Source organism: Ctenopharyngodon idella, chromosome 23, assembly GCF_019924925.1.
Source record: "Ctenopharyngodon idella isolate HZGC_01 chromosome 23, HZGC01, whole genome shotgun sequence".
NCBI classification, from domain to species: Eukaryota; Metazoa; Chordata; class Actinopteri; order Cypriniformes; family Xenocyprididae; genus Ctenopharyngodon; species Ctenopharyngodon idella.
In genome coordinates, this window is record NC_067242.1 from 8,145,667 (window position 1) to 8,162,623 (window position 16,957).

General features: G+C 32.7%; 1 protein-coding gene across 9 annotated transcripts in view; it reads right to left on the minus strand.

Annotated features, from left to right (window-relative positions):
• kcnc3b (potassium voltage-gated channel, Shaw-related subfamily, member 3b) overlaps nt 1–16,957 on the minus strand; it is a 70,578-nt gene that overhangs the window by 11,860 nt on the left and 41,761 nt on the right. For 3 of the 9 annotated variants that reach the window (XM_051881471.1, XM_051881472.1, XM_051881466.1), the window contains exon 6: nt 15,301–15,489. In XM_051881471.1, coding sequence (XP_051737431.1) covers nt 15,301–15,489 — 189 coding nt within the window. Of the gene's footprint in view, nt 1–3,952; nt 3,994–10,277; nt 10,329–11,076; nt 11,098–12,682; nt 12,993–15,300; nt 15,490–16,957 lie in introns of those variants that run through there. The other 6 variants (XM_051881465.1, XM_051881464.1, XR_007927793.1 and 3 more) reach the window with 5 other exon arrangements.

Here is a 16,957-nt window from a genome sequence, read left to right on the forward strand (position 1 = left end):
ATAAATCTATATAGTTCCTTTTCAAGGCTCAAATTTCAAAAATATATTAACACATTTTGGTAATAAAACATTTAATTAATATATTTTATTTATTTTGTATTTATGCATTTTTGGAAATAAATAAATAATTTTCCATGTCAAAAATATATTGATACATTTTGGTATTAAACAAACAAACAAACTAAAAAACAAAAATATTTAATTTATATAGCGTCTCTCCAAAGCTCAAATTATATAAAAATACTGAATTTATTTTATTTGGCATTAAATAAATAAATATAAATATATAACTATTTTATTTATATAGTGCTTTTCCAAAGCTCTAGGTCAAAAATATATTGATACATTTTGGTATTAAACAAACAAACAAACAAATATTTTTTAAAAAATGTATATAGGCTTAAGGTCATAAATATATAGACACATTTATTTAATTAATATATTTTATTTATTTTGTATTTATGCAGTTTTGGGAATAAATAAATAAATAAACTTTCATTCATTCATTTATACAGTGCCTTTCCAAAGCTCAAGAATCTAAAAATCCTTATATATAAAGAAGGTATGTTTAGGCAGCACACTAGCTTTTGGAACAGTCTAAATGTTGAAGTAATTACGAGGTGAAGTAATTCTCACCCAAGCGTTTCTGTACTACTATCAAATATCACCCTCAGAAGCTGATTAATACACTGCAGTTGAGTTAGTGATAATAGATATGCTCTTGTGGACCGCTGGCTGGTTTCTTTGACAACCTCCTGAACATCCTACTATACTTCACTTGACTGTACGGTCATAAAGCCTGCATTTGCATAATATAATCATGACAAAAAAATGTTCATAACAATTCTGCTGCATTTAAATAGTCGGAAATTACCGTAATCACAAAAAGGCAACACAGATTCTATGCAGTTTACATCTTCACAATCATTAAATATCTACATTTATGACTTTACTGATGACAGGAATATATGTAAACATGACATTAATTCACCTCTATATTCTCTTGCAACGTACAGTAAGTTTTATTTATATAACGCCTACCCAAAAGTTGTCGGCTAAAATAAAATATGCAAAAACAGGAATATATCTATACATGAAGCTCAGAATTACGGTAATTTCGATATATATTACATTCATGACAAGTAAATCAAAAGTGTTTAGTGTTTTCACATAGTAATAAAAAAGAAAATCATTGAGCTTATAGTCAGGCTTATGTGACCAAACATTTAAGTGAAGTGACTAGCAGCGACCTTCCTCCCACATATCAGATTTATCTGTCTCTCTCCCTTTTTCTCCCTATATGTGTATGTTTGAGAGAGGAAGAGGTGAATGTGGGAAAAGTTTGCCGCACGTTGATCACAGAAAAATACTCTGGAAGGAAAACAAGGACGATAAGGGAAAAAAAAAAAGAAAGAAAACTTTCCTCTGAAAGTAGGACAACAGCTTGAACACACACACACACACACACACACACACACACACACACACACACACACACACACACACACATTCAGACAGACATTTGCTGAGTCAGGTCTGATATAAAATTCACACACACACACACACGTTTTATAGGGACTTTCCATAGACATAATAATTTCTATACTGTACAAACTGTATATTCTACACACACACGGCTTCTCTATTTCTTTGCCCCACAAATGTGCACAAAATCACAATCAAACAATCATATATGGTTGTGTACCACATAAGGCACACAAAAACTACAAAGTCAACGATATGCAATGAATTAATAGTTTGTAAAGACATTCTTCTGTAAAATGTTGCATCATTCTTATGTAAAATTACAAACTGTTCAATAAAACAAAGTATTTTTTTTTTTTTAATTAAATGATTCAATGTTTGCACCAGGCGGCCCCAAGGCGAATGGGAACGGACCAATTGGGAACATCGCAAAAACGACTTACACATTCAGAACAGCCTGTGCTCATAACACTGTACTGCACGCTCATAACGTGACAACATACTCCAGGTGTACCTCAGTACGACACAACCTGTACTTTATCTGCTGGCTTGGACAACAGAGCGACAAAAACAACTGGATTCTTTTACCCCTCTGTCTGGTCAACAGCACGGTTCAGACATTCCACACACCCTTTTTATTATGTTTGTCTAAGAGCTTTTAAAAGGATTCCTCAGGAGACAGAGCGCATTAGTGAGGGTGGAATAAGACAGGAAGAGTGAATATATTTAATGGGATTGATGGATACTCGATGGAAGTAGGAGGCTGTGTGAGAGTGTAGTGCCACTAAAACAACAGGGAGTTTGTGTGAGAGCGGTGAAAAAACAAACTGGCTGACCAATCAAACATGCACATATTAAAAATGTCAAAACTAAGTACCTTATAAATATTTGAAGACAACATGAAATTAAAATGGACCTCATTTACTTTATTAAAAAATAAACCTTTATTGAGAACAATACTTATACTTTAATATATAATATAAATATTAATTAATATGTAATATAATATAATATGTGTGTGTCTGTGTGTGCATGTGTAATATTTAATACAAAATATTTTAAAATAACTTAAACATATTAAATTATTTTATTAATAAATTTACATGGTCTAATTTTTCTAGATTTATATATATATATATATATGTGTGTGTGTGTGTGCGCATGTAATAATATTGAATATATAATATTTTAAAATTACTCAAACATAAATTATTATTTTTAATAAATATACATGGACTACTTTACATGGTCTCATTTTTCTAGATTATATATATTTATGTATGTGTGTGTGTCAAAAAAAAAAAAAAAATATATACATGTGTGTGTGTGTGTGTCAAAAATATACAAAAATTATATATTAAATATATATATATATATATATATATATTTGTGTGTCAAAAAATATATAATTTTTTATAAATTTTATATTATATATTTAATATATGTGTGTGTGTGTGTGTGTGTGCATGTAATATTTAATATATAATATTTTTAAAATTACTCCAACACATTAAATTATTTAATAAATATACACGGTATCTACTTTACATGGTCTCATTTTTCTAGATTATATATATTTATGTGTGTGTGTGTGTGTGTGTCAAAAACACCCCCCAAATATATATATATATATATATGTGTGTGTGTGTGTGTGTGTGTGTCAAAAATATAAAACAATTTATATATATATATATATATATATATATATATATATATATATATATATATACATACATATATATATATATATATATATGTGTGTGTGTGTCAAAAAAAAAAAAAATATTTTTATAAATTTTATATATTTAATATATGTGTGTGTGTGTGCATGTAATAATATTTAATAATATCTCAAACACATTAAATTATTTTATAAATATACATGGTCTACTTTACATGGTCTCATTTTTCTAGATTTTATATATATATATATGTGTGTGTGTATATAATCCAAAATAAATATATTGCCATTTTCCATGATTCAAAGATGTTCCAGAAGTTCCATTCTACATTATTTCCTACCTAAATATCTTTTCACTCAGTACATAACATTATCGAAGTATAATGTGTTGACATCTCATGTTGTCTTTAAGTGTGCATATCTACTAAAATATGCCTATTAATACCTGAAATGGTTTATATAGCATATTCTTGCTACATTATATACTTACAGTACAGCATATTTATGCCTAGATTGCACTATAATGCAATATGTACCAAAATAATAAATGCCTGAATTCCAACATTGTTACCATGTTAAATGCCCACAACGCAACCAGCTTTGATACCTCTCATTCTAATGTATGTGAGTTATAGTTTATCATATATTACTTATTATGTACATGTAATATTTTATGTTCAAAATGCTACAAGATTTGCATACCTACTGTGAACCAGGAAAACCTCATAAAGAAGTGTTTCCTGTTTTTCATTTTACAGAACAATTTAAAACAGTTGATGTACCTACCCATAGTCACGCATTAGAAACTCTGGCGCTGCACTGACGGCCTGGAGGCGAATGAAGGATGAGATGAGTGTTAGTCACACAGTGGAAAGAGTTAAAAAGAGAGTGAATGACATGAAAGAACAAAAAAGGGGGTGTGCAAATATCAAAACCACATTTAGATGCCCTAATAAATTAGAATCTTTAATAAATGCCACAGTACATGTGACCATCATATAGCATCAGGCATTGGATATAATGATGATGACAAAAACAGGAAGTGACATCACCTGATATGTTGAGGCAATAATGAGTGTGACTGAGGTCATGATGAACATTTATGTTAGGGCTGGGTTGAAAATATCAATTTCAGCTGAACCGATATCAATTCTTAAATCCCAAGAATTGATCTTTAAGTCTTCACATTATTTGTAGTGCACTCCTGTTCAATAAATCCCAATAAGCTTTGTGCCTTGTTATTTCTGATATGAAACAAATAATGTATTCAAATCCTCCAGGGAAGTTCGTATTTATGAGTTAGGAAGACGTGTTTACGATGCCAGGCGCGTTAAAATCACTTTCGTCAGAACAAGATGGCGGTGTACCTTGTCTGAATTAACTACACAAAAATACACAAGATTGTGCATCAGGTGTGTTTTGCTTTTTATATGTTTTTAATTAATTTATGAAGCCACTGTAAACTTTAACGTTACATATTATATTGTTATATTACAATGTTATTATATTTTTGATCCCGAGCTTTCCACTCGTACTTACGACTTTGTGGTGGCGTTCATGTGCGTTCAACCCGTAAATACGATCTTTCCGACGCGATTTAACACATCAGAGTCTTAGCTTTCAAATTCTGTAAATTTTAATGCGAAATTCAAACAATAAATAACGTTTTGGCGCTCTTTAATGTAGCATGATGTTGTAGCACCTCAGTCAAAGTGAAGCGGCAGCGCGGACGGAGCGCACGTGAACTGATCATCACTTCCGCTTTATTTCCGCTTTAAAGCACGAAATAAACATGAACATCAGAAAGGTATGTTGACAGATACAGTACAACTTACTAAAATCCGTATCATGTCTCATGTAATCGTTTAAACAGTGTTTTAACCGCGGAAAGACGTCAGTAAAACAACTGGTAAACAACAGCTGTCACGTGACGTTATATTTACCTCAGAAAAGCCGTTCAGTGACCATAAAACTTGATAGTTAGCTAGAAGTATATACTCTAGAGAGCGGCATTTTGCTAAATATGTGCACTAAATTACATATTCTTTATATTTTTACTTAAACTGTATTTAATGTAGGTAAGTTAGGCCTATATTTGAATAAATCCATCATAAAAACAAGTTATGACAGCCACCTTTAGCCTAAATGTTAATATTTCAACAACAAATTGAAGTAGAAACATAATTATAGCCTATCATTAAAAAGTTATTATTATAAAAACTGCCTTATGTCCAAATTAAATGTTTGTATATCTGTTGTTAATTTTAACCTTTAATATTACTCTAATGTACATGATTCCCTGTAGAGTTTACATTAGTTGAGAGATTGTTTTTGTTCTTGACAAAAATTGACATTTACAGTACCTGATATGTGCAAATGAAACGATATTGAATCAAGATTGGGAACTGAATTGAACTGCAGGCTTGCGAATTGAAATTGTGTCAATAACCCAGCCCTTCTTTCTGTCAAATATGTTGCTATGAAGGTCCCATGTACAGTAGTGTGCAGTGAGCTTTATTCCAGCTCAGCCTGTTCCGGCAGTATGCCGGCATATCGACCGCTGGACTGTTAGCGATAGAGAGAGCTCACATTACCCACAATTAAGCTCTATTGATCGGCTTGTGACCAGAACACAGAACACCACAACCATGACGGGCTGCTCACCGCTGGAATGTGCTGTAACAGGAGAGCAGATCAAATGCGCTGTTTCTGTGTTATCAAACTAGTCCTTAAACTTAAAAGTGCCACTTGTTAACCACCTTTAGTATGACAAGATGGCACATAGAGATGCTTGTTTTTAGACAAAAATGGGTTTCTAAATGACAGGTTGTGATATTTGCAGACAGGAAATGCACAGTTGCAGTAGAAACACACACATGCAACATTAACAACTACACACATAGACATGGAAGGAGTGTGTGATATGAGATGAGTTTAGTGATATAGTGAGAAAGTCTCTGTCATTTTAGTTTATAAATTATCTGTAACTGAATGCATCAGTTTAATTGTTTTTTTAATGCACTTATTCCAAAATGTAAGAATTTATTATAATTATTATAATACCCAATGTACACTGTTAATTTCTTCTGCAAAATGCAATTTTAATTGATAAAATCCACCAAATCTAAATCGCCCCTCCAGTTACTTTGTGTCTTCAGAATATTTCTGAAAATAATTACAATCATACCAATTGAAATGAACCAAATTGTGACTAAAATTAAGATTTCCTGATGCATTGCATAATTTAGAATAGATCACAATTGAATCGTATCATCAGGGCAAATATTTACACGTCTATTTGTAATGCATAACTGCTTCACTACACCGACTAAATATAGACCTGATGGAGACCCTGTTTTAATGGAGGAAAAAGTGACTTCATGCTGTTGCCTTGATGGAACTAGAGCACACCTGTTTAGTTTTGAAAAATGTCCTGCTCAAGGCATCTTTCATAAAGACTATAACTTTGACCTTGTAATGCAACTTTAGGCTACAATAATGGAAATATCAATGAACTGAGAGACTGCTATGTGAAAGACACCCACGCTTTACACCTTTCTTTAAACAGTTTAAGGTGCCTCAATAATAATAAAACATTATTAAACCCATAAAGGGGCCATATCATATAATTTATTAAGTATAACAGCAAAAAAAAAAAAGAAAAAGAAAAAATTACATACAATGAAAATGCATGGTGATTGCTTAATGTCAAGTACAACTGCAATTTTGCTTGGTTTATTAAAATCACTATTAAAATATTCAATAAATAAATATAGAGAATTTTAAAAAAAAATTCAGTCACATTCAGTTTCAACTTTGCTGGATTTTTTAAAATCAAAATAGTAAAATAATAAATGATATATATATATATATATATATATATATATATATATATATATAAATCAGCAATAAGACTAAAAAGGTTTTAAAAAATACAAAAATATTCATTATGAATATTAAAATATAAATATTAAAATGAACTTTTATCACAAAATATTTGAGAATGTTTGATCCATTATGATTTATGTATAAACGCTTTTTTGCAGCATGAAAAAAGACTGTCAAGATCAATCGCAACTTTGCTTGATTTATTAAAATCAGTATTACAATCAATATTAAAATATATAAAAAAATGATAAAAAACATTAAACAATAAATAAATAGCAATACGACTCTGATTATTTTAATGAACTGTTTTGATATCAGATATTTTATTCATTATGATATGACCCCCTTAAAATCAAATTAATTTTTAGTCTTGAATAAAAATACATACATAATTTATGAAACTAGTGTAGTTGCTACAATGAAACTATTGATGTTTGTTTGTGAGCGTGGGCCAGAAAACGGGCCATTGATGAACTTTGACTGGTTGAACACACAAAAACTGACCAGTTTGAACAACACACACAAGACGTATAAACGTATAAGACAAACAACGGGACACGGAGAAAGACAACAGAGAGAGAGAGAGAGAGAGAGAGAGAGAGAGAGAGAGAGAAAGAGAAAGAAAGAGAACTCACAATGGCTTACAGAGATCCTTCACAGAGACTTCAGAAGTCTGATACTGACTTTGACTCTGAGCAAATAGCCTCATGCAAACAGCATTAGAGCAGGGCAGGTCGGTGCGCTCACACACACACACACTCGCGCACACACACACTCCTCTAAGAACAGTGAATAGCATTTAGGGATTATATTGCACAGGAAGAGATCTCTTTAACACCCAGAGCAATATGTGTGTGTGTGTATAGGTTCCACAGATGGCAGGAGTATATTTAGATCTTAAATCGACTCCCATTGGCACAGTGAGCATCACACACAGTTTACACTCACTGTATCGTGCCCAATTAACAGTCTAATGTCCGTTCAGCAAGGCTCTATGGCTCTGTTCCAAACTCTAGTGCATGGCCTTGCTGTCTACATAGTTATCTTCTAAGGCAGCATCCTAGCTGAAATGGAACCTCATAAGTGACTGATCTGAAATGCTCTCCATGGCCACTAACTTTGTTAATGGTTACTCACACACCACACAAATAGTGCCGAAGCGCCTGGGAGACTCGACGGATGCTTGCAGTTGATTCCAGTGGAAACTGAGTTGCAGTTGCACAAATAATACTCAAATAATGGGTGAAATAGTGCATTTTAAATGGACAAAACCATTTCCATGCCATGCCGCCTTGAAAGAAAATCACAATGCATTATGGGATTGTGTTTTTCATGAACGTTACTTATGATTTCACCTTATTTTTCGGCCAAAACAAGGTTTCTTATCAAGGCAGCATAATTAGGGTGCTTGCCACGACTATATAGTTATTGGCTTATCAATTATTTCTATGCTTACTTAATTATTTTATACCTAGAATTAGTGATTTGAACAAACCCATAACCCCAAAGTATTATACGTTGGTATGCAACTCACTATTATTTTTTATACATTTTTAAACCAGTGCTGTTATTGTTGTTTAAAACTAAAACTATTAAAAATCATTATGTTAATTGAACTAAATCTGAAATAAAATTTAAATATTAGATGAAAAACATAAAACTTAAATGAAAATGTGAAATGTTGCTTTGGAATAAAATAAATTAAAGTACTAAAATTACTAAAACTGAAATAAAAATAAATCAAAGCTAAATAGAAACAAAACAAAATGACTAAAAATGACTAAAACTCAAATCTTAAAACATCACTGACTGTCAAATTCAATTGCAATTTTGCTTGATTTATTAAAATCAATATTACATTACATATATAATGCAATATGATGTTTAAAAATGTTAAAAATATGGTCTTTATATTAAAATCGCAAAGAGCAGGGGCATCACTAGGCCCATTTTAGGAGGGTCCTAAATATTCACCCAGCCCCCTAAAAGTGTGTGATTAATCTGTACACTAATTCGTGATCGTATTCATTTTATAATAAATCTAAAAGCAAAACGCATGAAAAGAACTATAAAGGGAGTGGAAATGGCAAATGAGCTAATGAGTGGTTATAGTGGTAATTTCATGTAATTTTCGTGTTAAAAGTGTTTGTTTTCCACCAGGTGACAGAAATCCTCCACTAAAGCATGGCACATTTTCCATGTTATCTCCATGAATGAAAATGAGAAATGTAGATCTTCTTTAAAGTTAATTTTACTGCACAAATGTAGTGTAAAAGAAGTGTTTAAAACATTACATGAATTTCGAAAAACTATTTTTTACCCACATGTGGCCAATCTAGACATTTACAGTAATACAAAGTTTGTCTATATTCTTAAAGAATATGAATGAATATTAGCTGGTTATTTAAAATGATTAGAAATTAAATCAATAGGCCTATTTGGGGATTGACTTGATAGTGTACAATCTACTTTTTAGTTCATGTCTACCTTAGTACACAAACAATATATTTAATTTTTTTTTTTAAATCCCTCATTAGCTCCCCTAATATTGAAATCCTAGAATTGCCCCTGCAAAAGAGTTAAGAATATTTGATTCATTATGTTTTTTGCAACAATAAATAAAGTAGTTTTTTTTATTTTTTTTATACATACAACGAAAATAAATGGTGATCGCTGACTGACAAGTTCAATTGAAATTTTGCTTGATTTATTATATCCAATATAAAATAAAAAAAATAAATAAATAAATATTACATGAAAAAAAAAAAAAATAAACAAATTTGAAATATTAAATTTTTTTAAAAAGTTTTTTAAAAATAAAAATATGACCCCCTCACAATCAGAATATTAGAGATGTCTCATTTTAATTTCTAACGTCAGATTAAAAATGTATGTAATCAATGAAACTATTGTAGTTGCTCCATATGCTCTGTACTAAATATATAGATTTTTGCTGACTAGGTTTTGGAACAGAGCCTGTAGTTCAACTAAAGTGCTTTAGCCACATAACAGAACTCACACATACACATACATATCCTCAACAGACACTGAATGTTTACAAGAACCGTCTTTAAAGCTTTACATAATGTTATTTATGTGTCTATAGGTGCTCTGGATGATAAAGTGATAGAGCGACTAGCATCCCAGGAGACGATGCGTTGCTCAAGCCCAGGAGAAGTGCCGGGAAAACGCGGGCTTGGGTTTTACCACGGTTCGTTCTTACCTGCTCTACGTCAGTCTGTCTGTGAGTCTGTCCAAATATCCCAGTGTCTGTCTGTCAACCAGTCAGTCAGATGTCAGTTACACAGCACACACACACACACACACACACACACACCTCAAAAACAAGAGTAGGAGATTCCGGCTAACGCTAGGAACTGAAGCAGGTTGAGGTCGTATGAGCAGATTTATAGGAATCTGAGCCACACATAAACACTCTTTTTCTTTGCTTTTCTCCTCAATGACGCTTTCTGAAAGCTTCAAAAGTATTGTGATCACCACTCAAAAAATATTTAGGCCTAAATTTTAGATGTATGTATCTGAGTTGCATATAAACTCACTGTGTAATCCAAATGGATGCAAAATATGCTATTGAAATATATAAATAACTCTTAAATTTAGGCCCAAATATGTTTTTGAGTCAATGCTGCCCGCACAGTGTTTGCAGCATGGCACAGAACCGAGAACTCATGCTCATTTGAATTCACCTTGACCTCTATCGACCCCTGACCTTTAACCCTGAGGTGCTTCGACTCAGCACAGCGAACACCTAAACAACCTTCGAGTTAGTTTTTCCATGTATGTGCATTTGTAAGTGTTGCCTTGGTGCACACGTGCGCACGTACTTCATCACGCCAGGGTTAAAGGTCTTCGGAGAAGTGAGGGAAACACATTGAAAACACAATAAGCGACGTCACGTCACAACAAACACAACGCACGCACACACACGCACACACAGCGAGGAGGAGGAGGACGGGGGAGACAGTAGAACAGTGAGAGAATATATGAAGAAGCCAACATACAAACGCGGGATATGACACAACCTGAAGAAAAAGACAATACAGAGCGTGTGAGATCCCACTGAACACACACACACACACACACACACACACACACACACACACACTGCAGCAGGTGCAGTTCCATTTGTAATTGCAGTGGATCTCATATGACATTGAAAACAATTTTTGTTACACAACTCTACAGTGTCCAACTTTGTCCCATTTGCATGTTTTTCTCATTACAGAGTATGAGGTTAGTGTAACAGACCTGAATACGTCCGAGTAAAGATTGGGTTTCTGCTCTCTGCTTTTGTAACACAGTAAAGAACGAGACAGTATGTATATGCAACATTTTAAAGGGTCTTTAAAGGAATATTACAGCTTATTTTCAACCTAATAATTTAGATTCTTTTACGGTCATACATTAGCAGAACGTGAACAGCTAAGCGAATAAACAAAATACAACTATTAAATCTTGTGAAACGCTTAACACTTAAAATATACATGTGTTGGCTTGAGACTAATGTGATAAAATTACCTACTACACATCTTTCTGTAATACTCGATTGTGATTGGTCAATCGCTGTATTATAAAGATGTTAGACACTCTCACTATTAACTTTAACTAATTTATTAGTTATTGGTGAGCCCAAAAGTTTGGGCTCACCAAGTCTGCATTTAATTGATCAAAAATACAGTAAACAGCAATATTGTGAAATATTATTACAATTTAGAATAACTATTTTTTTATTTGAATATATTTTAAAATATAATTTATTGCCTGTGATCAAAGCTGAATTTTCAGCATCATTACTCCAGTCTTCAGTGTCACATGATCCTTCAGAAATCATTCTAATACGCTGATCTGCTGCTCAAGAAACATTTTTATTATTATTACCAATGTTGAAAACGGTTTTTGCTGCTTAATATTTTTGTGGAAACTGTCATCCAATTTTTTTTCAGGATAAATAGATGAATAGAAATTGATAAAAAGCAGCATTTAATGTCTTTATAAATGTCTTTACTGTCACTATTGACCAATTTAATGTGCCCTTGCTGAATAAAAGTATTCATTTCTTTAAAAATAATAGCCTGGAATATTCCATTAAACGTATTTGATTGCTAGTCTACTGTCCTCTGCACACAGTGTCAGAAAAATGTCCTTTTAGAGTGAGATTTGTGGCATCTCACTGTATTTGTGCTGAGTTTCTACATGCCCAGTGTAAAAGTGGTTGATAAATTTTCCCCAGTGCTCAGACATTTTTGTCATTGACTGTCCAGAGAAGGACGGTCAGCAGTTTAAGAGGTGGCCAATCTGCAAAAACATAAAATAGCAAATGTATCTGTCTGAGAGCGTGTGAAACCCAACCTTAGACTCATATTCAGTAACATTATACAACATTAGATTCATTTCCTTTAACAGATGAAACTAATGACAGTTTGTTAGGACAACACCACAACATCAACACGAAAAATTACACCAATTAACATCGACACACCCATGCAGGTGTAAATGTGTGTGTAATTGCGTTAAAATATCCTAAATAACTTATTCAGATAATGAATAACTGGACTTTAAGTGCATGTATGTGTCTATTTCTGTGGTTGGTCTTTACCTCTGATAACTATGGTTTGATCCATGTCAAGGCGGAGTTTGCATTAATATCCTTCCATACCATTCGTCTGTGAGGGGAGGATCAGGGGCCGCCGGCTGATATCCTGACTCTAACTGTGCCAAATGAAGTCGGGTTGTGTTGAGGGAAGGATAACCAGGGATATATTGGGTTCGGAGAATTGTGCGTGCTTGGATCGGACATTGTTTGTGTCATTTGTTGTGCATTTTTGGTGGATGGAGAGGAGATTTATGTGGTTGTTGGAGGTGACAGAACAGGGTCACAAAGTTTTGTGGGATGTTGTGTGTAACAGAAGGTTTGTCACTGAAAATGAAGACAAATAGGATCAAGGAAAATGCAGTGCGTAAAAGAAATTGAGAGAATGGAAGAATATAGATGGTAAAAAGAGGATGGTGTATGTGAGGAAAGAAACGGAGGAGAAATTGTGTATTATTAAAGAAAAATAGACATGCAAAGAACCACCAAACAGAAATAAGGAAATGAAAGAAAAGAAGAGAAGAGGAAAAAGGTCAAAAGAGAGATTTTACAGATATCAGTGTGTTATTAAGGATGTTTTCACACTTGAATCCTAAAATAACCAAATTCAGATCCCTTGAAGTGGATCAAAAAACAGTCCAGTTCACTTTGTATTTACACTGTTCCTGGTCTAAAATGAGGGTTCGGATCTCATTTTGACTCATTTTATTTTACACATTTTATTTTTTGAATAAAACTGAAGGAAGAGCTACTTTATTAAAATCTGCATTAAAATATAGCATGAGCTGTCCTCCCATACCTTAAACTATGGAGCTAAAATAGTCTCAGAATTAATTCATTTACAAAATGCATAAGCTTATTCACATTCACAAAAAAGTTTATATATTTGCAAACAGCAGTTCATAACTCAGATTATGCTTAATAAACAAACAAAAAAAATCTGTTTTTTTTTCTTACCCCACTGACATATTTTTTCTTTTTTTTAAAGGATTAGTTCACTTCGGAATTAAAATTTCCTGATAATTTACTCACCCCCCATGTCATTCAAGATGTTTATGTCTTTCTTTCTTCAGTCGAAAAGAAATTAAGGTTTTTGAGGAAAACATTCCAGGATTTTTCTCCATATAGTGGACTTCAATGGGGACCAATGGGTTGAAGGTCCAAATGTCAGTTTCAGTGCAGCTTCAAAGGACTCCCAATATTCTCCTCCAACTTCAAAATCATCCGATATTGTTGTTTTACCTTTTTTTGTAAAGGGTGTTTGACGTCTTTGCACATTCACTTTGTAAACACTGGATCGGTACTTCCGCCTACGTCACGCGTGACCTTTCCAACATGATTACGTAATGTGTGGCGCAGCGCAGAGCTAGTGCAAGATGAGCATTTGTGGTTAAAAAGTATATAATTTTTTATTTTTTTAGAAAATGGCAGATCAATTCGCTAGATAAGACCCTTATTCCTCGTCTGGGATCATGTAGAGCTCTTTGAAGCTGCACTGAAACTGACATTTGGACCTTCAACCTGTTGAACCCCAGTGAAGTCCACGATATGGAGAAAAATCCTGGAATGTTTTCCTCAAAAACAATTTCTTTTCGACTAAAGAAAGAAAGACATAAACATCTTGAATGACATGGGAGTGAGTAAATTATCAGGAAATTTTAATTCTGAAGTGAACTAATCCTTTAAGCACAACCTCAATTAATTTTGATAAATTTTTCAGAAAACAAGACTTAATATCTTAAGTTGTTTAAGTTTAGATATTTATACTGGAAAACATGACAAAGATACTGAGAAATACAATCATTTTTTGCAGTGCAAAAATCCATAGCGAGTCACACAAACTTGATGATTCGCAAATGTAGATTCAACAAACAAATGTTCAGAAATGTGCAAACATGCTTGTGCATTTAAGAATTGCATTTTGCATTTGTAGTTTGTGAACATAAATTCGTTTGGGCATTTGCAAATCGCATTTTTGTGAATTTGAATTAGATTATGATTTGTGAATTGCTGCTTGCAAATGTATAACATTTTTTTATGCTCCATACAAAACAGCTTAATTATTTAACTACGAAAATGAGAATATAAAGTGAACCTGGCATGCTTTTTGTTCAAAATGCACAATATAAGCTCAATCATTGCTCATGGGTCTGAGTTTATTTGGTGTGTTCATATGCATAAACTAAATTGCAATTCTCAACTGGTTGATTGATCGCAAAGCTCTATATATATAGTTGGATATATAAACATATCCAACATTATCTGCATACATACAGTATACAGTATGCTTTGAAATATTGTGAAAAGCATTATACCATTAAAACTGACTTGACTCGACATGTAGCCAAACTTGTTGTAAATGCTCTCAGCCTCCTGAAACCACCCAAGTGTGAAAACACCCAGAGATGTTTAGCGGTTATATAATCTGTATTTTTAGAGAGATGGACACGAGTGTGTGAGATGGGCAGGTTTTTGGGTTTTTTTTTTTTTTGGGACGCTTGTATGCAAACTATGTTAGAAAGGGATCTTTAAGATCTATCACATCTAGCACGGAGGCTGGGATTGGGCCGAGACTGATTTTCCCTTTGCTGCATGATTGTGTGTGTAACTCACTTGCCGAGGCTTTTAAACGTACCTTTCCGCACATTCCCATCAGTGGGTCGAAACTCTCGCGTGTTGAGGAGGAAGCAGGCTCTGTCCTGCTGGTAGCGCTCTTGTGTTCGGGCCATCGGGCTGCGCTCGTCCGGACTAAGAACCTGATCGATTGTTGGACAGTCCTCATTTGCTAGAGCGGCACTGGCTGCGTCACCGTTCTGCTTCGAGTCTGAAGAGAGACATGAATGAACAGAGAGAGTGAGACAGGAGAGGACGAAGACAGACTATTCAACAAGAAGCAGCTGTAATCTGGTGAAATGTGACAGAAGAATTACATAGAAAATACTAATATTCTTTAAAGGAAAAGATCACCTAAAAATAAAAACTGTGGCATTATTTACTAACTGTTGCGCTCATGTTGTCCTAAACCTGCATGACTTTATTTTCTTGAGTCAGTGAGAAGTGAATCAGGTTGATTTGTGAACGAATCATTTACACCAGTTCTGAGAACTAATTCAATCGATTCATTGAAATGATCGGTCTCAAACACTGATTTGTTCATAAGTCGGACATTGAAAATTTTTTTTACATCCTAACTCTGTAGCAGTGAAAAATGAACTTTGTGATCTGTTCCTCACACAAAGCATATTCACATTTTATTTTTTTTATATATATATATTTTATATTCAGAAGACTTAAAGTATAACACATGAATCGCAAAAAGCGCTTTTATGATACCTATAGGCTAGTTGTTATAGATAGTTGTTGACTAGTTGTTATAGATAGACTAGTTAAGAAGAAATAAAATATTAGGCAAGGTTATGCATTGCCCTTTTTCTTTCCTGTACTTTATAGAACTAATAGTGACCCTATAGAACTATTAGAGACTTGCAGGTTTAAAAAAACAATGAATAATTGATAATAGACATGACATTAGCAGGAAGAGCAGTGCATCTTGAGAAACACACACACACACACACACACACACACACACACACACACACACACACACACACATGCTGTTGTACAGTGCAAAAACATTATGATGCATTGTACCATTTTAACAACATTTTAACAATGCAATAATGTTTTCCACACAGCTCCAAGATGTCTCTGTTATATTCAGAAGTCTTTGAAGTTTCATTTTCAAAATATTATGTTCACAGAATTTAATATATAAATATAAAAATATAATACAATATATAATATGTAAAAATAAAATTATAAATATAATATATAATATTTAATAGGCCTAAATAAATCATTCACAATCATTCAATCATTATCCAAAAATAGCTATTTAACATAAATATAACAAATATATATTATAATATATTATATTATAATATAATACATAAAACAATATGTAATAAAAAAAATACAATAGGGCTGCACAATGATTAATCGTGATTAATACAATTATTATGTATATATAAATACACACACATACATGTATATATTTAAGAAATATATGCATGTATAAATAAATATATATATATTTATATATCATTTATATTATATATAAATATAAATATTTTATATATAAATATATAACATTTTTCTTAAATATATACATGTATGTGTGTGTATTTATATATACATAATAATTATACACAGAACACACACATATATTACACATATATTTTGGGCAAGATTAATTGCGATTATTCATTGTGCAGCCCAAAAATACAATGTTT